This window comes from Rana temporaria, chromosome 6 (genome assembly GCF_905171775.1).
Source record: "Rana temporaria chromosome 6, aRanTem1.1, whole genome shotgun sequence".
In the NCBI taxonomy this organism is placed as follows: Eukaryota; Metazoa; Chordata; class Amphibia; order Anura; family Ranidae; genus Rana; species Rana temporaria.
Window position 1 is genome coordinate 150339236 of NC_053494.1, and position 22789 is coordinate 150362024.

General features: G+C 42.0%; 1 protein-coding gene across 1 annotated transcript in view; it reads left to right on the top strand.

Annotated features, from left to right (window-relative positions):
• The first annotated feature begins 5620 nt into the window (after nt 1–5620).
• The window catches only part of ASB1 (ankyrin repeat and SOCS box containing 1), a 64380-nt gene continuing 47211 nt past the window's right edge, over nt 5621–22789 (top strand). Inside the window, exon 1 of the mRNA XM_040357574.1 lies at nt 5621–5742. Within this exon, the coding sequence (XP_040213508.1) occupies nt 5688–5742 (55 nt within the window). The 5' untranslated portion in view covers nt 5621–5687. The remainder of the gene's footprint in view (nt 5743–22789) is intronic.

Consider the following 22789-nt stretch of genomic DNA (forward strand, 5'->3'; position numbering starts at 1 on the left):
TTTTTTGTCCTTTTTTTTTCATACAAACAGCTTTCTTTTAGTGGTATTTGATCACCTCTGGACTTTTTATTTTTTGCGCTATAAATGAAAAAAGACGGAAAATTTAGAAAAAAAAACAAATTTTTTCTTAGTTTATGCGATAAAATTTAGCAAATTATTTATTTTTCTTCATAAATTTTGGCCACAATTTATACTGCTACATATCTTTGGTAAAAATAACCCAAATTAGTGGATATTATTTGCTCTTTGTGAAAGTTAGAGAGTCTACAAGCTATGGTACAAATCATAAAAAAATGATCACACCTGTTGTACCGGTGGCCTATCTCATTTCTTGCGACCCGAACACGCCACGAAAGTACAAATACCCCCCAAATGACCCCTTTTTAGAAAGTAGACATTCCAAGGTATTTAGTACATGATGAGGTTTTTGATGATGTAATTTTTTTCCCACAATTCTTTGCAAAATTAATATTTTTTTTATTTATTTTTTCCCCCCTCACAAAATTGTCATTGTAATAGGTTATTTCTCTCACATGACATGTGTATACCACCCGAAAATACATTCTGCTACTCCTCCTGAGTATGGCGATACCACACGTGTGGGACTTTTTCACAGCCTGGCCACATACAGAGGCCCAATATGCAGGGAGCACCATCAGGTGTTCTAGGAGCATAAATTACACATCTAACTAGTTGACTACCTATTACACATTATTATTTTTATTGAATTTTCAAAACACGTATACAATAACAGGCCACATACGTGATCAACATTGACCGGTTAAAACACAGAGACCGGTGTACAAAACCAGAACATGACAAAACTTAAAAAAAAAAGGGGGGGGGAGGAATGGGGGGGACAGAAATGCTTGCATTAAACACCGTCAACGTTCGCTGAACGGACTAGGATGAATAGAAATGAGATGGGGGTCAGAGCACAACCGATTCCCCCCCCCACACAATATACATATGACTCTTCCGCCCACACCCACCTCCAGTGCTAAATCAAATGACGTATGGCCCCATTCCCTCTCAAGGAGCCCATCCATAACAATAGATTACCACAAGATCCTCCACAAAATTGAACAGTCACCCCTATGCGTGTAGATCATATTTCTCCACAATTCCCTCCTACAGGATTCCCCGACCACTGTAGCTGCTAGACACTAAACTTCTCCATCAAAGTAGCTTAGTCTGACACCGTATCTGTGGAGGCCATCCAACCCCATAATACCTTATCGAACTTGGTCAATGCCCCTCTACTCAAGTATGTGGCTTTGTAGAATGGGGTGGCTTTGTTGACTAATACCTTCCAGACTGTCACCGTCGGAGCAGAGGAACTTTTCCAAGAAAGAATAATTTGTTTCTTAGCATAGAAGAGCACAAGAATGAGAAGAGTCCTTATGACTACCTATTACACTTTTGAAGGCCCTGGAGCACCTGGACAATGGAAATGCCCACAAAGTGACCCTATTTTGGAAAGCTAACACCCCAACGTATAATCTATGAGGCATAATGAGTCTTTTGAACGATTCATTTTTTTTCCAAACGTTTTTGGAAAATTAGAAAAAAAAAGAAAACGCTATTTTTTTTTACGCAAAGTTGTCTATTTATAAGATATTGCCAACACATAGCATGTACATAGCAAAAATGACACCCCAAAATACATTCTGCTACTCCTGAGTATGGCGACTTTTTCACAGCCTGGCCACATACAGAGGCCCAACATGCAAGGAACACCAACAGGTGTTCTAGGGACACATAGCATGCACATGCCAAGAATTACACCCCAAAATACATTATGCTAAGCAAAGGGTAAACAAAAAATGTACCTGTGGTTTTAGTAGCGCAGTTGTCCACAGGAGGAGAGCACTGGTCCAGGCAGCAGGCAGGGACTTGGTCAGCAAACGCAATTGTCCAGGCAACAGGCAGGGATATTGTCCATAGTCAGTACAGGCAGCAGGCAGGGATACTGTCCATATACAGTCCAGGGTCAGTGCAGGCAGAGATTGTCAGCAGTGCCAAAATATTGGTCCTGCTAGTAGGCAGGTCCAATTGGTGTGTTCAGTTCATGCGACAGGCAGAGGCATGATGGCATAGGTCCTACAGGCAGCAGGCAGAAGTAGGGCCTCGTTCAGGACAGAATGGGGACGGGGTAGAGGCTTCTCCCACCCAAATCTCTTTGAAGCCTCCGGGCAACCAGACCCTAATCTAGGATGAGAAAACAAAAACAATTGTTTTCTTCATCCAGAAAAACAATTCTGGAGCCCCTCACATATGGTGAGACCCCTCTGTTTTGAATCCCACTAGTCCACTGGCAGGGTAAAAGATCAGTCCAAGAGGCAGGGAAAAAGAATGGTCAAACGGTTCAGGGTCAGTTCCAGATCAGGCAGAGGTATAAACAGAATCGGTAGGCATAAGCGTGGTCAAATAACAGTCCAGGGTCAGTTCCAGATCAGGCAGAGGTATAAACAGAATCGGTAGGCATAAGCGTGGTCAAATAACAGTCCAGGGTCAGTTCCAGATCAGGCAGAGGTATAAACAGAATCGGTAGGCATAAGCGTGGTCAAATCACAGTCATGGGTCAGTTCCAGATCAGACAGAGGTATAAACAGAATCGGTAGGCAGAAGTGTGGTCAAATAACAAGCCAGGGTCAGTTACAGAGCAAGCAGAGGCATAAGGGGTGTGATGGTAAATGGCAGGAAGTGACTAATAATTTAGTGAGGTATGATAACGGCGGAAACAGCCAACCACGCAGAGGCCTGGTTGGGAAGGGCATTGGGCACAATAAAAAGTGGTGTCTCTTCTCACTCCTCCCCTGGAGCACACCCGGCATCTTTTTTTGGGCGTTTTTGGCCTGTTGGTCTGGGAGGGAGTTTATCTGGAAAGTGGCGCTCATAGAGTCGGCTAACCACATCGGAACAAATGTTTACTGGTGGGGTTCTGGGGTATAAAAGGGCAGTGGTGATTTCCTCCTGGTAGTAAAGGTAGGATTTGGGTCTTCGAGTGGATTTCCGATAAATTACATAAGTGTTGTACATGGCCAAATGAAACAAATAAATTGAAACTTTCTTATACCACTGGTATGATCTTCTTGTGGAAAGGTAGGGTTCCAGCATTTGGTCGTTCAAGTTGACACCCCCATGAACTTATTGTATTCTTGAATACATGTTGGCTTTTGGATTCGTCCATTCCTCCGTCTGATCTCAACAAATGTATTGTTGTGGATGGTAGAAAGCATGTACACGTCCCTTTTGTCCCTCCACTTCACAGCCAGAACTTCCCCATTACATAAACTCGCCGTCTCCCCTTTTCTTAATTTCTTGGTGACGAGGCTTTGAGGAAAGCCCTTCCGGTTCGTCCGTACGGTGGTGTGTTTTTTCTGAAAAGGTTTCGGAACAGGGGCAAACTTGTATAAAAATTGTCCACATACAAGTGGTAGCCTTTCTCCATGAGCCTGTGGCTCGGTCACACAATTTGATCGTGTCCCCTGTCACTGGGAGTATGATCAGTGACGTGTCACAGCAAGCCACGCCCCCCTAGAGTAAGAATCGTGTATTAGGGAACACTTAACCCCTACAGCGCCACCTAGTGGTTAAGCCAGTGTAATTTTCACACTAACCAGTGCATTTTTATAGTACTGATTGCTGTAAAAATGACAGTGGTCCCAAAAATGTGTCAAAAGTGACCAATGTGTCTGCCATAATGTCGCAGTCATGATAAAAATTGCAGATCGCCGCCATTACTAGTAAAAAAAAATAATAATTATTAACAAAAATGATATAAAACTATCCCCTATTTTGTAGACGCTATAACTTGTGCTCAAACCAATCAATAAACGCTTATTGCGATTTTTTTTTACCAAACATATGTAGAAAAATACGTATTGGCCTAAACTGAGGAAAAAATAAAATGTTATATCTTTTTTGGGGATATTTATTATTGCAAAAAGTAAACTAAAATGGTATTTTTTTTTTCAAAATTATCGCTCTATTTTTGACCGCAGAGGTGATCACATACCACCAAAAGAAAGCTCTATTTGTGGAAAAAAGCTACGTCGCGCGACCGCGCAATTGTCAGTTAAAACGACGCAGTGCCGAATCGCAAAAAGTGGCCTGGTCATTTGGCAACAAAATGGGCTTAAGTGGTTAAGAGCAGTGTTTATGTGGTTGTGACACCGGCGCAAAATATAAAATAAAAACAATAATAATGCTAAGTCTGCTGCAGTTATGGTTTTACCCCACCAGGGGTACTTATGTGAAAATTTATAAGTGTTCGTACATAAAGCTAACATACTGCGCTGACTTCAAAAGAATATATTTAAATCACCTATAAATGTGAATAAACTACAAGTTTAAACTCATATATTATACAATAATTACCCCAAAAAATGTGATATGCTCACATCAGTGAGTTAATCTCTAATTCGTGAACCCCCTGTTGCGCAAACTCAGAAGCGTCAATGCACTAGCAATAAATAATAATGATAAATATAAAACAAAATATAGACAAAACTGTATAAATAAAGTCCAATATAATCGTGCACTGATGCAATATCCTCAAAGCGTGCTTCCAAACGTGAAGAAATTGTGCCTTGCCGCAAAAATCCATGACACCACCACCTCCTATTCTACTATGCGCTCACCAGATCCAAAAAGGTATGTAATGGTATAAAAGCATGTAATCATAAGTTGATATACGATCCCACTGCTGGTTCAGGACTCTCGCGCTCCAACTCCTTTTGGGCTCAAAATAAAAAATAAAATAAAAATAATAATAAAAATAAAATAAAATAAAATAAAAAATAAAATAAAAATAAAAATAAAATAAAAATAAAAATCAAATTAGAATTAAAATTAAAATATATTAATAAAATAAAATAAAAATAAAAATAAAAATAATTTTCAAGAGCAGTGTTTAGAAGTAAAAAAAAAGCCTTTTTTTGGAGAGGCGCTTATGAGTATGTGTGCATATGCATGTAAATTGGTTCCAAGTGGCGAGACTAAATGAATGTTCTAGCCAATAGAATGAGTCTATGCTCAGATGCTTCTAAACATGACATCGGAGACTTTTTTTGGCCAACTTCTAACAGCATATTTAGGACCAGTTCACACCACAAAAACGTACTCCAGATCCCTTCTGCATGCACGTTTTTTTTTTTTTTTTGGTGCTTTTTTTTTCATCTTTTTTTCGGCCAGTTCACGCTACAAACATGCATTCCAGATCTGCGCCGGATGCAAGAGCGTTATTAACATATTATATACAGCATGGTCTACTCATGAACCAGCCCAGAGTGTAAATTCATATAAAACATAGGCGTTTATCTTGGGAGGTGACTCTTGGACAAAGACTTGGCTTGTGCTGAAAGTTGATTAGATGAGTTTCTAGTGATGGAGTTCAGATCTGACAATTCCTCCTATCACAAGCCAACGTTCTCGATTTTCACTACCAGGACGCATGTTGTCATAGAAACAGCGATGAGAACAAATACATTGGACCGATCTGTGTCAGCTCTCCTATAGGCAGAATGATTGCAGCCGCTGATTGGTCGGACAGATGACACAGCGTTCTCCTGCTGTCCTCGCTTAATGACGTGAGCCAGTCATCTGTTTACGTTACACTAGAAGCTTCCAATCGGCGGCGGCGGGAGGCGGGAGATCTTTGGAAGAGTGTGATTAGATTCCGGATGGAGGAGGACTCTGAGGGGGCAGACGGCGGTATGAGAGGCACCGGTAGAGTAGGTAAGAGCACCACCTGTAGTGTGTATGCGCCTCTCCTATGCAGTGTGCTGCCATACCGACCTATACTGCCGCTCAGGAACACCCCACAGGTGTAAATGAAGGCCTTGGTGCACCAGCCACCTGTACAAGGGCTCTACTATATCAGTATTATATAGTAGTATATCAGCTCCGGCCATTTCATGACATAAGCTCTATAATAAAGCAGATAATTCATATTTAATGACCAGAGAAAAGAGCATGCCTGATAGAAATGACTAGTCATGACACACCTATTATCTGTAATGCCTTCAGCATGTGGAAGGTGTACGAGCTGGGAGGATAACTTCTGCCTTTTGTAGTAACTTCAATGTAAACTTTTAGTATGAACATCTGTGAGGAGTTACAAATGATTTCAGTTTAATAAATCCAGTCAGTCTGTGGTGCATTTTCTATGACATCGTTCTATCACACATACAGCAGTCATCTTCTGTCCTCTCTGGATGATGTAACTTGGGATACCAGTGTCTGCACCCTACTCCATTCCTGTAGATGCATGGAGTGTACATTGTATTGTGCATGCAGTGTTCACATTGATGGTGATCTGCCAATATGGTTCCGGCCATCAGGATGGTTCCTGTAAGGACTGCACAGGCGCCTCTATGATCAGTGCTCTCTACGGCAGCCGCATGCTTCCTCTAGCACACTGATGCTCCGGCAAAGGGGGTGGATTCGGGGGCGGGGCCAGGGGGCAAAATGAGGTTTCAAAAATCCTTGCACCAACCCTGGGCGCACTACCACCTAGGGCACAACCATGGGTGAAGCCTCAGGCTTTAACTGAACTCTCCTGGCTCTCCTTGCCTGGTCACTGTGAGTCCTGTTCAGTTCCGGCTGTCCTAGAAACAATCATGATGTGTCCCACTGAGCTCCCCGCTGTCACATATCCTCACCATAATACCCGACAGCGCCGGGACTCCTTTGCTTCAGCCTGTCCCTCTGGTGCTGTACACAGGTCCTGTGTGAGCACAATGAAGGGGGCGGTTCTTGGTGGAGGTCATGGGAGCATTGAGAGAGGTGCAGCGGCTGTTAGCTGACCTCCCGGTTGGGGGACACCAAGGAGCTGCTGGATGGCACTGGCGGGGACTCCTAAACAACTGCCTACCCAGTGCTGAGGAGAGCCCTCATGAGATGGTCGATGAAGAGATTAGGAGGATGGATGGATCCTCTGATTTACATCGTACTGTGTGTGTGCGAGATGGGGAGGGGGGGGGGGGGTTGGTTGTGTGAGTACGGCAGGAAGTAGGAATCAGGTAGTTCAGTTTGATAGTCAGGTAGGTTAAATGGGCAGGGGAAAGGGGGTGGAGCCAGGGGGCAGCAAAATTAGGTTTCGCCTAGGGCATGGGTGCTCAATCTGTGGCTCTCCAGCTGTTGCAGAACTTCAAGTCCCATCATGCCTCTGCCTTTGGGAGTCATGCTTGTAACAGTCAGTAGCTTGCAATGCCTCATGGGAATTGTAGTTCTGAAACAGCTGGAGAGCCACAGGTTGAGCACCCATGGCCTAGAGCAGGGATATGCAATTAGCGGACCTCCAGCTGTTGCAGAACTACAAGTCCCATCATGCATAGCAAGACTCTGACAGACACAAGCATGACACCCAGAGGCAGAGGCATGATGGGACTTGTAGTTTTGAAACAGCTGGAGGTCCGCTAATTGCATATCCCTGGCCTAGAGCATGGGTCTTCAAACTACGGCCCTCCAGTTGTTCAGGAACTACCATTCCCATCATGCCTAGTCATGTCTGTGAATGTCAAAGTTTTACAATGCCTCATGGGATGTGTAGTTCCGCAACAGCTGGAGGGCCATAGTTTGAGGATCCCTGGCCTAGAGAGTCCAAAAAATCCTTGCATCAGCCCTGAGTTTGTTGAGTTATTCACTTTCAGGATATTAGAGTGCTTGGGGGCCACAGTTTACGTCTGGAGAAAAAGAGATTTTTCTGGAAGACAGGGCCCTTTTCTGACATGTTGTTAAAATCACATTTTTATATATACTTTTTTTTTAACAAAGACCCTAGAGAATAAAATGGCGGTCGTTGCAATATTTTATGTCACACAGTATTAGCGCAGTGGTCTTTCAAACTACATTTTTTTGGATCCTTCTTTAGGATGCTTAACTTTTTTCCCTATGTAACCACTGCTTCCCACCACTGCTCATGGCCAATTTTTCAAGGTGCTCGGTCCTCTGGCTTAACTACCTCTCTTCAGCAGCTCAGAGGCAGGAGAGGGAATCTTCTTTTTCTTAAACGGTTGCATTCAGCTGCAATTTTGGTGTACTTCTGCCCTCTGGCATGGCTGTTCCCACTTCTGCAGATTGTGGACTTTGGGCCGTTTTTTTTTTGGGCTCCTCTGTGTTTCTTCTTTGGATGACCTCACTTTGTAGCTTGTCTGTGTTGAGGACATTGATTCCCACTTGGAGCTCATGCTAGGGACACAGGGGACAAGTTCACTTGTGTCCAGGCTGAACCCGGCATGGGTACCTCAGATAAAATTCATCCAAAGTGTCCTGTTGGGTAGCTACGTGTAATTTCAGGCACATGCTTAGTGGATACTGGCCTGGTCCTGACCTTTACTCACATCCTATTGTTTTCTCTCAAATAAGTCCAGCTTGGTTACTCACTTGGAACTCTGTAACTCTGGGTTCCTGTAAGACTGCCAGCATCTCTAGACTTGCTGAACCGCTCTCTCATCCCCCAAATAAAGAGGAATCGACAGACATTGTCCTATTGTAAAAAATAAATAAAAACACAAGCAAATCATAGACTGCCTCATCCAGGCTGTTCTTGATGTTGATGTTTTTCTCAACGTGATTCCTCTCAAGCCTGCCTTGCATACACACAATCGCAATAAAAAAAAATGCTTGCTTGCGTACAACACGTACGACGGCACTATAAAGGGGAAGTTCCATTCGAATGGCGCCACCCTTTGGGCTGATTATGCAAATTTCCCTTCTCATAACTTGCTTCTGAGCATGTGCGTTTTTTCCCCGTCGTTAAAGCCTACACACGACTGTTTTTCACGACGAGAAAAAATAGAGCAGGTTCTAAATTTTTATGGGCATTTTTCTCTTCACGAAAAATGCTCTGAAGCCTACACACGACCGTTTTTTCCGCGACCAATTAAAAAAAATTGAATTTTTCTCGTCATGAAAAACGATTGTGTGTACGTGGCATAATTATTCCTTTGTTCCCCAAATGATTTAACACCATCTGCTCCTTTTCCGAAATCTTAGTCCACATATGATAAATTCATTGTTTATTAAAATATAAAATACATATCAAAACTCTTAAATAGACATGAATTGGTAGTCGCATGACTTGCATTTATTTCATGCTGCTCATAAATTACATAAATGGATTGACATGGCCTAAACAATAAATTGATACACAAACATATATGCATAAGAAAACCAGCTGTATCTTGACATATAATAGCACTTGACGCGTTTTATGGCGTTACAGCCGCTCATCAGGAGTCTAGTATGACAGTATAACTGTAAAAAATTGAAAAGAGGATTAAAAAATGGCCCTCTAAAGAGGGGAAAGAATTTTTTTTTTCTCTATTTGACATGGCGGGCCTCATTTGAAATCCCATTTTTCTCCTTTCCTACAACTCATATCAGGGATGGAGGCCTGCTATTCGGTCTTGCCAGGTCACGTTCCCCTTAATTGCATTAGTCCATATATGGTCAAGCTCTCTTGTTGTAGATATCCTTCTTTCTTGCATTAACAAGACTACCATCATACCAGATCTCTTCTCCCAGGGCTCCCAGTAGACAAAACTACTAGTACACAGTTTATGTCTTTGGTTCCACATTTAGACTTCCACTTATTTGTACATGGACCACCAAGGCTCCTGAGAAATGTGCAAGAATACTCCTTCAGAGACTTCCTTTAATACCTGGCTAATCTTGCGGATCTGCTGGGGCATGCTAATTAGTTCTCAAATTAGGTTTCAAGGGGAGACTGAACATTTGATCTCCCATATCAACTCTTACAACCTTCACCAAAGAAGTCCTCACTTCCAATCTGCAATATTCTAGATTGAGAAGTTTACAATAGTAACAAGATTATATTTGTTTGTTTCCCCCAGGACAGTTTATTTCCTTGAATTTTCCCTCCGCTTGTTTCTGTGCTTTTAAATGCACTGCTGGATCTGGACTCACAGTCAGCTAATAGCGGCCTATTGCCTGCTATTAGCTGATATGCCAGAGCCACTGCAGGCCCTAAAAGGATCCTGATTTAAAGGATCCAAGATATTAATATTTATATCGTCAGGATCAAGCCAGCTGCCTGATCGGCAGCTGGCTCCACCTCTCAACACGCCACTGAGAGCCAGATCCAGCTGCTCCCACCCCCTCCTCTGCCTGGCATGCCAGTAAGCGCTGGAGGGGCAGAACAGAAAGCATTGACCGAGAACTGAGCCGTTCGTTGTCACACCAATGTGAGAAAGCTTCAGCATCACATAATGCTGCAGCATGGAGGTGAGTATATGTGTTTGCTTGTTTTAAAGTCCACACTTCTCCTTTTAAGATTATTTATTTTAGTCAAGACTTTGTTACAATTTCTTACATCACAAGGGGGTTAATTCTTAGACCATTGAGTTATGCTCCACCTCCAGGTGATTGGCCAATGAAAGATTTTGTGCAGCTGAGGCACAGTGGGTTGTGTCCTCAATCTCCTTTCTCTGTCTCAAAAGTGGAACATCAGAGGTCTGTTTAGACCCCTGATATCTCACCAAAGCCCCCAATAGAGCTCCCTAAAAAATATTTTAAAAGAATAAAAAATAATATTGTAAAAATAAAAAGGTAAAGAATAATAATAATAAAAGTCAGCATCAGTGATCGGCACCAGTCAAAACTGAGGCATAACTGAGGTAAACTATCTTTACTATGCTTCAATTTGTGACTGAAAGAGAAATATTCTGTGCAGCTGAGGCTGCAGAGATGGAGATGGAGCCCGCTGTGTCCTCAGTCTCCTTTCCATGTCTCAAAAGTGGAACATCAGTCTGTTTAGACCCCTGATATCTCACCAAAGCCCCCCAATGGGGTTTGTGAAAATAAATAAAAAAACAAAGGGTAAAAAAAAATAATAGTAATGGGAAAAAAAATACTGACACCAGTGGAGGAACTACTAGGGTCGCACTTGCCCAGGCCTGAGAGAAAGGGCCCCCGGCTGGGGGTCAGTGGGTCATTGCAACATTTATATCATTTTTTTTTCACACAAAGAGCTTTCTTTTGGTGGTAGTTAACCACTTAAGGACCGTAATTGATTTGCCCTCTTAATGACCAGGCCATTTTTTGTGATACTGAACTGTGCCGCTTTGACCGACAATTGCAAGGTCGTGCGACGCTTTACCCAAACAAAATGTATGTCCTTTTTTTCCTCACTTGGTGGTATTTGATCACCACTGCGTTTTATCTGTCTTGGTCAGGAGTGATCGCGGTTGGCAGGCGGGCATCACGGCGCCTACAGCTCTTAAAGCGGGCAACGTACCATGACGACGATTCGCCCAGGGAAGCCAACCTGCTGTAGTATAACTGCAGCGGCTGGTCCTTAAGTGGTTAATCACCACTGGATTTTAAATTTTTTGCTATATAAATAAAGGGTGAACATTTTGAAAAAAACTTAAGTTTTTCTTGGTTTCTGTTATAACATTTTAAAAACAAATAATCTTCATAAATTTAGGCCAAAATGTATTCTGATACATTTATTTAGTTAAATAACCCAAATCCGTGTATATTATTTAGTCTGTCTGAAAGTTATAGAGTCTACAAACTATGGTTTATAAATATTTAAAATTGATCAATCCTGATGTACTGACAGACTATCTCTTTTCTCATTTATTTCTTGAGGTCCTAAAATGCGACATTGCGGCAGACAGATCGGAAACTTTGTGGCAGTACAAATACCAGCCCCAAATTACTCCTTTTTGGAAAGTAGACAGTCTTTGGTATATAGCAAGAGACATGACAAGTTTTTTTTTGTACATACTATGCAGTACAGCGTTATCATTTGACTGATGTGGCAGTGATCAGGGATACCTACTGGTAACTGGTTATTTTTGTAATCGTTTTTAAACTTTTTTTTTTTACATACTGTTATCAGAGTAGCTCAGTTTCACCACAGTGACCAGTGTTTGTTTTTTACACTGTTACTGCATATAACAGTGATGATCACTGTTAGGCCCCATTCACACCTGAGCGTTTTTTAGCTTGTAAAGCGCTCAGCTCTGAAGCTCTAAAACGCCCAACAACCATTTATTTCAATGGCCCCTGTTCACATATGAGCGTTCTGTCACCTGAAGCAAAACGACTGAAGCCTACAAGCGTTTTTGTCCCCATAGACTTCAAAACAAACACCCGACTTGAGCAGAAAAATGCTTGTAAAATGCTCAAATAGCAGCTCTCCACCCCTAATTTCCTCTCCCTCTCCTCCCCCTAGTGCCTTCTGTTGGCTAAACGAAGCCGAAAAACGCTTGTAATACACTTCTTAAAAGCTTAAAAAACGACAGTAGATCGATACGCTCAGGTGTGAATTGAGCCTGACGAGCAATAGGTTTAGCTGTCATGAATGACTTTCTCTCATGACAGCTTGCTTACTATTGTGATCTGTGATTGGCTACAGCTAATCAAATGGTACAGTGTAATGTGATTGGCCCAGGTATCATGTGATAGCTGTGGGCCAATCACAGCATCACAATAGTAGCCATTTATGATTGTTTTGTGTACATTGCAATGATGGGATCGCTATGATTGTTCTAGCGATCACATGATACCCTGGCCATAGTAAGCACCATGATCTGCTTTGTCCACCGGACAATAGCAGTCACAGGGTGCTCCAGTGTGCATGTGCTCAGGGATGTACCAGTATATCGCTGCACTTGTAGCAGCCACCCACTCGCAGTAAAAGTACAAGGTGTACAAATTTGTACACCTGTGCGAAAAGCCATCTTCATGTGCACAAGAGTGCAGGCAGTCTGCTGAATTGAATGACAGGCGGCTGGCTGCATGGGCCACCATGTGTATCACAGTGCACACCAATGCAGAACCGATGTAAGTTTCAGGATGCAGATAGACTGTGTTCTGATCTAAGCATGGGACTCTAAATGTACATGCAGGGATGCGTGTGAAGATCTGTGCTGTTGGTCACCTCTCATTGATTTCAAGAAGCTGCCTGCACACACCTGCATGGAACACTTGTACATCCTGAGCGGCTGAAGACGGCCCATTGCACGGCATACGGATGGGTCACCTGTGTGAATAAAACTTTAGGTTGACCTTAGACAGCTCAAACTTCTAACGATTCCTGCTGAATTGGTCCAAAATGGTACTGTGGGTACCCCTGCAAGCACCACCTAGCTCGACAAAAGTGGATTTAAAAATTGTCTTAGCCAGATGAAAAATTATTAGGCAAATAGCGACAACATCCTATCAAATATAGTAATTGTTCGGCAGCACCACTGTATTAAGGCAATTGTGGGTGCATTGGATGCTAAATACAATAGCCAGAAGTAGATGTTCCTTCATTCATGCCACTTAGCATGGATGGGGAAATCATTTGATTGGAAATCATTTGAACGAAAGAGAAAACTGAGCCATGTATGGGCAGCTTAAAGTGATACTAAAAGATCTTTTTTTTTTTTTCTTTAAAATGAAAAAGATGTTATACCTACCTAATGTGTGCAATGATATTGCGCAGAGATATCCCTTTCCTCTTCTATCGGAAGTTCCCCTGCCAGCGTTGTCCGCTTCTCCCCTGCTCTAGGTGCCTCCTTAACAAACCAGGTGCTAAATAGGCAGCCGTATAAATGGCTTACGAGCCAGGCTGTGTGCATCCATACACACACACACAGCGCCAGCAAGCCACACATTCGCTCCCTCCTCACAGGAGTGATTGACAGCAGCAGGAGCCATAGACCCCAGCCCTCAGTTTCTCCTGTGAGACCAGGAAGGGAGAGGTGCTGCAGATGGTGTGGTGACAAGAGCCAGGTGTTTTTAAGTCCATCTTTTTGCAAAAAGTAGTAAATTTAGCAACATGATCATAATGATCAATGTGCTTCTACTAATTTCTCTATTTCTCTTCCGTTCATAGACGGACACAGCAGCATTGACCTTAAGGTTATATACCTTTCTTCTAGGAGAGACTAGGCAGGAAAAAACAGCACTTTAAGTGTTAAAAGTAGGGTTGTACCGATACCAGTATCGGTATTGGGACCGATACCGAGTATTTGCGGGAGTACTTGTACTCCCGCAAATGCCCCCGATGCCTGAATAGAATACTCCCCCCCCCCCCGCCGCCGCATACCGCAAAGCCGCCGCGTTAATCAGCGTGCGGGGAACATTACAGGCAGCTTTCGTTTGAAAGCTGTATTCCCCGCCGCGCCGTGTATAGACACTCCCCCTTGCTCGGGATTGGACAGATCCGTCCAATCCCGAGCAAGGGGGAGTGTCTATACACGGCGCGGCAAGGAATGGACAGCTATTCAAACGAAAGTTGCCTGTAATGTTCCCTGCACGCTGATTAATGCGGCAGCGGCATCATCATCTACTAGGTATGGGGGACATGGCTGCAATATATGGGGGGACATGGCGGGATATATGTGGGGGGACATGGCTGGATATATGTGGGGGGACATGGCTGGATATATGTGGGGGGACATGGCTGGATATATGTGGGGGGACATGGCTGGATATATGTGGGGGGACATGGCTGCAATATATGGGGGGACATGGCTGCAATATATGGGGGGACATGGCTGGATATATGTGGGGGGATATGGCTGGATATATGTGGGGGGACACGGCTGGCTATATGTGGGGGGACATGGCTGCAATATGTGGGGGGACATGGCTGCATTTGGGGACACATTTAAAAAAAAAAGTATCGGTATTCGGTATCGGCGAGTACATGAAAAAAGTATCGGTACTTGTACTCGGTCCTAAAAAAGTGGTATCGGGACAACCCTAAAACGTACAAAATCAGTAGGGGGATCAAATACTTTTTTCCCTCACTGATGGTTTGGCACTCCCGCTTCTCCAAAAATATTACTATATATTATGAACCGTGCCTATAGATTCTTTTGCAACTGGTTTACCAGTTAAACTTGCAGGGCATTTTCAAATCTTTCTCCTTTCTAAAGCAGGAGCTACAAATTTCTTACGCTTTGCTTTGGTTCTTAATTTGTCTTTCATAATTTTCTCATCTCAAATACATCTAATACAAAATGTTGTATTTTCAGTTTCCTTGATGAAATGAGCATTACCAAAAACAAAAACGTATATACAGCACTATAATCCTATATTGGACATATACTGAGGTCTTGAATATCAATGCCTGGAAACAACTAAATAGGGTATCGCAAATGTTTTCAAAGTTCACAGAGAACAAAGTGCAGATTTTTTTTTTTTTGTGCGTCAAAGCTTAACTGAACAAGCTGAAGTTAGAAGCCAATTGGCTACGATGCAGGTGTCCATTGTTTAAAACTTGCGGCCTCCTCCTGGTCCCTTCCGTGATAGGCGAAACTGTGTCAGATGAGAAATGCCTATCACGAACGTTCTCTCAACCTCACCCATCCCAGCAGACACTGTGTTCAGTGTTCCGCCAATCACGGACGCCTTTTCATCCTCGGACAAAAGGACGTCCGTGATTGGCGGAACACTGAACAGGCGGAACTGTGTCTGCTGAGAAACGCCCATCACGGAAGGGACCAGGAGGAGACTGCGAGTTTTAAACAATGAATGGACGCCCGCAGCCTGTCAATTTCAGGTACACTGACGATGGGCACAGTGAGGATTGGCACAGTGAGGATAGGCACAGTGAGGTTGCAATGGGCACAATGAGACGTGCAAATGGGCATTGTTGAGTCAATAAGTTTTCCCATTTTTTGTGGTAAAATTAGGTGGGTCGGCTTATACTTAAGTATATATGGTAGCTAGGGATCCAAAATAGTTGGTGGAAATGTATCAAACTAGACATGTGCATTCGTTTTCGTCCGAATTTCAGGTATTTTCGTTATCGTTTTAACAAACGATAACAAAAGCACAGAAAACGAAAACCGAAAGATCCGACGTAAACAAATGCTTTATTTTCGTTTTCGTTGCAGTCGAATGTGCCTAACCTTAACTCTTAGTCCAATATTATTCTACATAAAGAGAAAAGATTCGACATAGAGAGAAAAGATTTGACATTATAGAGACATGAAGAAGAGTCGACATAGAGAGAAAAGATTTGACATTATAGAGACATGAAGAAGAGTCGACATAGAGAGAAAAGATTTGACATTATAGAGACATGAAGAAGAGTCGACATAGAGAGAAAAGATTTGACATTATAGAGACATGAAGAAGAGTCGACATAGAGAGAAAAGATTTGACATTATAGAGACATGAAGAAGAGTCGACATAGAGAGAAAAGATTTGACATTATAGAGACATGAAGAAGAGTCGACATAGAGAGAAAAGATTCGACATTATAGAGACATGAAGAAGAGTCGACATAGAGAGAAAAGATTCGACATTATAGAGACATGAAGAAGAGTCGACATAGAGAGAAAAGATTCGACATTATAGAGACATGAAGAAGAGTCGACATAGAGAGAAAAGATTCGACATTATAGAGACATGAAGAAGAGTCGACAGAGAGAAAAGATTCGACATAGAAAAGATTCGACATAGAAAAGATTCGACATAGAAAAGATTCGACATAGAAAAGATTCGACATAGAAAAATTTCGACATAGAAAAGATTCGACATAGAAAAGATTCGACATAGAAAAGATTCGACATAGAAAAGATTCGACATAGAAAAGATTCGACATAAAGAGACATGAAGATTCGACATAGAGAGACATGAAGAGTTGAATTTTTTTTTTTAAAGATTCTGTCAAATCTTCTTTTTCTTTTTTTTTCTTAGAACATTCGACAGACAACTTAAGCCTTCAATGACAGATTCAAACTTAATTGTGCCTAACCTTATCTCTATTAGTCCAATATTATTCTACATAAAGAGAAAAGATTCGACATAGAGAGAAAAGATTCGACATAGAGAGAAAAGATTCGACATAGAGAGAAAAGATTCGATAGAGAGACATGAAGAGTCTTTTTTTTTTTTTAAAGATTCTGTCGAATCTTCTTTTTTTTTTCCTCTTCTTAGAACATTCGACAGACACCATAAGCCTTCAATGACAGATCCGACCTTAATTTGTATTTTCGGATGAATGCATTTTTTTAACGAAAAACGAAATAAATAAAAACGAATTTCGGACGAAAACAAAATTACGAAACAAAATATTTCAGTGTGCACATGTCTACTATCCATGGCTGCCAGATTTTGGTATACTTTGGAATAGGGTTGTCCCGATACCACTTTTTTAGGACTGAGTACAAGTACCGATACTTTTTTTTATGTACTCGCCGATACCGAATACCGATACTTTTTTTAAATGTGTCCCCAAATGCAGCCATGTCCCCAAACATATGCAGCCATGTCCCCAAACATATCCAGCCATGTCCCCAAACATATCCAGCCATGTCCCCCCATATGCAGCCATGTCCCCAAACATATCCAGCCATGTCCCCCCACATGCAGCCACGTCCCCCACATATGCAGCCACGTCCCCCACATATGCAGCCATGTCCCCCACATATGCAGCCATGTCCCCAAACATATGCAGCCATGTCCCCCACATATGCAGCCATGTCCCCAAACATATCCAGCCATGTCCCCAAACATTTTGCAGCCATGTCCCCCACATATCCAGCCATGTCCCCCCATATGCAGCCATGTCCCCAAACATATCCAGCCATGTCCCCCCATATGCAGCCATGTCCCCAAACATATCCAGCCATGTCCCCCCCACCTACTGTAAATGATGCCGCCGCGTTAATCACCGCGCGGGGAACATTAGTCAGCTTTCGTTTGAATAGCTGTTTTCCCCGTCGCGCTGTGTATAGAGACACTCCCCCTTGCTCGCGATTGGACAGATCCATCCAAGGGGGAGTGTCTATGCGCGGCGGGGAAAACAGCTATTCAAACGAAAGCTGACTGTAATGTTCCCCGCGCCGCGGTGATTAACGCGGCAGCGGCGGCGGCTTTGCGACACGCGGGGGGAGGGGGAGTATTCTATTTTGGCATCGGGGGTATTAGCGGGAGTACGAGTACTCCCGCTAATACTCGGTATCGGTCCCGATACCGATACTGGTATCGGGACAACCCTACTTTGGAATACAATGTTAGGTAGTGTCACTCTTGCCATTGATCATACCATGCTTAAAGGGGTTGTAAAGGAAAAACATTTCTTCCCTAAATAGCTTCCTTTACCTTAGTGCAGTCCTCCTTCACTTACCTCATCCTTCGATTTTGCTTTTAAATGTCCTTATTTCTTCTGAGAAATCCTCACTTACTGTTCTTCTGTCTGTAACTACACACAGTAATGCAACACTTTCTCCCTGGTGTGGAGAAAGCCTCTTGAGGGGGGAGGGGGCAAGCAGGAGGGTCAGGACGCTATCTACTTTGCAGATAGAGAAAGGAGCTGTGTGTTAGTGGGCGTCCTGACACTCCTGCTTGCCCCCTCCCTCCTCAAGAGGCTTTCTCCACACCAGGGAGAAAGCCTTGCATTACGGTGTGTGGTTACAGACAGAAGAACAGGAAGTGAGGATTTCTCAGAAGAAATGAGGACATTTAAAAGCAAAATGGAAGGATGAGGTAAGTGAAGGAGGACTGCACTAAGGTAAAGGAAGCTATTTAGGGAAAACATTTGTTACCTTTACAACCCCTTTAACTCTGTTCCTGACCTCAAGTAAACTAAGGGTGGGGATTTTTCAGGCAGCTGCTGTCCCAATAAATTTAGCAACATCAGAGGTGAGTGGGTTACTTGTTCCAACTCCTGTAAATACTAGGGCTCTGATGTTGTCCTCTACATTGTTTTGATCTTGTGCCTTTTGTCTATATTTATCCCACTTTACAACTATGTACCAAAAAATTACTCTCACACTGCCTTGTCTTTCTAAAATGTTCTTTATTTTATCAGAAACTAGCTGAATACCCGGCGTTGCCCGGTCTTCCTATGTTAACCTTTTTGGGGAGGAAAATCATAGTAATATAAATATACCCATCTTTTATATAAGGGTTTAGGTAAGGGTTAATTTTTTTTTTTTTTTTTTTTCCACCTCAGCTCTTACCAAATCATAGAGACCCACTCATGGTTTGATGTGTCTTACGTCTCGTTTTGTGGTTTGCATCATAAGTGGTATATTTGCTATGCTACTTAGGTTTTTTTTTTTTTTTTTTATTTTTTTTTTTTTTTATTATTCTTCTTCTTTCCTTTTTTAAATATAGGCCAATACTTATTTAAAATGCGGGAATGGCTTAGTACAATGGCTTGCCCTTGTGGCTCTATATTTTTTTTACTCCCCCCCCCCCCTCTTGGCTCCCAGGAATCTCCTAACTTTTCCTTCGTAAAAACCAGTCTCAGATGTTCATCGATCAAGAGTAGTATATGACTCGCTCTAGAAAATGACCATAGCCAGGGACATTATAATAACCATGTGGCTCACATATGGCTTATTAATTAGCGTGCCCTAATTCTTTCTGCATAGCTCCATGTTTTTTTGTATTCCCTCCATTTTTCCCATTTCTTCCTAAGTCCGCCAGTCGTCTCTAGGTGGCTGTCCTTTAACTCTTCCAGCCTGTACGTTTCCTCCACTTCGTCTATCCAGTTCCATACGTGTGGACTTTCCGTCTCCTGCCACTTTTTGGGTATAAGTTTCTTGGCGGCGTTTAAAAGATGAGGAAGTAAAGACTGCTTGTATTTTTTTTTCCCCTCCTGGCTGCAATGAAAGAGAACGACCCAGGGGTCTTTCTTTAAATCTTCGCCCGTAATAACTTTAATTTGACTCAGAATTATGTCCCAGTAAGTTTGTATTTTTGGGCATAACCACCAAAGGTGGGCCATCGTGCCTCTTTCTGGGCAGCCCCGCCAACATTCTGCGGTCTGATCTGCTTTGTATTTATTTGCTTTGTCCGGGGTGATATACCACCCTGAGATACACTTATAATTTGTTTCGGCAGTTCGTACGTCGATTGCGGATGAATGGGTAAGGTGCATAATCCTCTTGAAACTGTTTGTCCCTCTTGTGGTTCCTAACTCTCTTTCCCATTTACCTATAAAGGGTGCTTCGCTCCGTGAACCTATCTTTACCAATAATCCATATAATTAGTGGGAATGCTTTAATAAGCATTCCCAGTATTGATATTCGTTTTTTATTATTAGTGGGAATGCTTTAATAAGCATTCCCAGTATTGATATTCGTTTTTTATTATTCTTCTTCTTAATTTTATTCCGTACGTTTTTTGGCTCTGCGTAACTTCTGCATACTTTCAGCTATTGAGACCATTTAACTTTTAAAATGTTCGTCTCATTCAGCTAACGATGGGACTTCTTCAAGTTTTTTTGTACTATTTATACTTTTTAAAATATTAAGCTTTTAGACACTTTTTTTTAACATTGAAGTCAATGAGAACATCCTTTTTCCTGCTTCAAAACACACGTTCTGCCAAAAGTTTCAGCTCCTTCATACTTTCACTTACAGACACCAAACAAACTTTAAAGCGGTCACAAAATATTCAGCTATCCAAACATGACTTTTCAGATTGATATCTTTTACGGTTTTTGTGAAAACGCAATTTACGTTTAGCGATTTTTTCAGAAAATGGAATCGGTTATAATGTAACCCTATGGAAGGGATTTAGAGTGTGTCATGTGACCTTTAGAGTGGAGATCTTTGAAAACAAAAATTATCTTTAAAAAAAGGGCGAACAAATTGCTCTCACGCCCACAAGATCTACTTGTCATACACAATTTATATATCAAAACGTAGGTATGCTTGTCTGGTTTCAGGCAATGTGATCAGTTTTGTGATACGTATTTTAGTTTTAGTTCCAGGAGCTTCTAAAGGACAAGAGCGACAAAACCACTCTCATTGACCGTCCATGTTAAAATTTTTTAAAATTTTCCTGCAAAACACACAAAGACGCTCTTTTCTAAATCGCTGGCATGGCCACAATTTTAAGTTTATCAACATAAATTTCATATCGATGCGTTCACAAGGGCCGTGTCTTTCAAACGGTGAAGTCGCTGTATCGATCGCATGTACGGTTGTGGATTTATTACGTTTTGTTTGGAGGCATAATTAATGTATTGGTCTGTGAATTAAAAGGCGTTTGTAATGGAATTTCTTTCCATAAATAGCTTTCTACCTCAGTGCAATATTCCTCCTCACTGACCTGGGGGAGGGGAAACCTCTTGAGGGGGGAGGGGCGACCAGGAAGTCAGCATACTCTCTACTTTGCAGATAGAGAAAGGAGCTGTGTGTCCTAAAGATAGTGTAGTGGTTATGGTGGATGGCTTTGGTGCGGGCTCAGCAATTCAGCATTCCCACTCGCATTTTCCTCAGGGAATGCATTTTCTAGTTCTTAATTTTAATTTTAATTTTATTCCGTACGTTTTTTGGCTCTGCGTAACTTCTGCATACTTTCAGCTATTGAGACCATTCAACTTTTAAAATGTTCATCTCGTTCAGCTAACGATGGGACTTCTTCAAGTTTTTTTGTACTATTTATACTTTTTAAAATATTAAGCTTTTAGACACTTTTTTTTAACATTGAAGTCAATGAGAACATCCTTTTTCCTGCTTCAAAACACACGTTCTGCCAAAAGTTTCAGCTCCTTCATACTTTCACTTACAGACACCAAACAAACTTTAAAGCGGTCACAAAATATTCAGCTATCCAAACATGACTTTTCAGATTGATATCTTTTACGGTTTTTGTGAAAACGCAATTTACGTTTAGTGATTTTTTTATCGGTTATAATGTAATCCTATGGAGCAGGTTTAGAGTGTGTCATGTGACCTTTAGAGTGGAGATCATCCACAAAAAATATTATCTTTAAAAAAAGGGGGAACAAATTGCTCTCACGCCCACACGATCTACTTGTCATACACAATTTATATATCAAAACGTAGGTATGCTTGTCTGGTTTCAGGCAATGTGATCAGTTTTGTGATACGTATTTTAGTTTTAGTTCCAGGAGCTTCTAAAGGACAAGAGTCATGTTAAAAAGTCTAAAAAATGTTTCTGCAAAACACACAGACGCTCTTTTCTAAATCGCTGACATGGCCACATTTTTAAGTTTATCAACATAAATTTCATATCGATGCGTTCACAAGGGCCGTGTCTTTCAAACGGTGAAGTCGCTGTATCGATCGCATGTACGGTTGTGGATTTATTACGTTTTGTTTGAAGGCTTCGATAACTGATTTTGCGTGTGGATGAAAGCGTTTCTAATGGTATTTTGATTCCCTAAATAGCTTTCCTTACCTCAGTGCAGTCCTCCTCCCCCACCTCATGTGGAGAAAGCCTCTTGAGGGGGGAGGGGCGACCAGTCAAGTCAGGACACTCTCTATATTGCAGATAGAGAAAGGAGCTGTGTGATATTAGGCTTTATAAGTACTGAACACTGCTTGTATGTCCTAAAGATAGTGTAGTGGTTATGGTGAATGGCTTTTGTGCGGGCTCAGCAATTCAGCTATTCAGCATTCCCACTCGCATTTTCCTCAGGAAATGCATTGTCTAGTTTAGTGATAGTGCCCTTACTATTCTTGGATTTACAAATCTTCTCGAGTGGAGTTAGCTCCGCCTCCGTCCGCAGTGGGCGGGGGAGGTTCCTTACAAAGTGATGCAACTGGGAGTAATGCCACCTATCCAAGTTCCAGAAATCCGTTTTGGATCTCAAGTCTTCATAGGTCATTATCTCTCCCTCCTTAATAATGTCCCCTAAGTGAACCGTGTCTGCCTTAATCCAATTCCCCCCAATTTTGTTTTCCCCTGGTGTAAAAAAAGGATTTTCCTTTAGGTTCATTAGTGGGGAATTAAATTTACCCTCTATTTGTGTCAGGGTCTTATCCCACATTCTTAAAGTGTCCCGTGTTAAATCATGTGTTTTGTGGTCTAGTGCTCT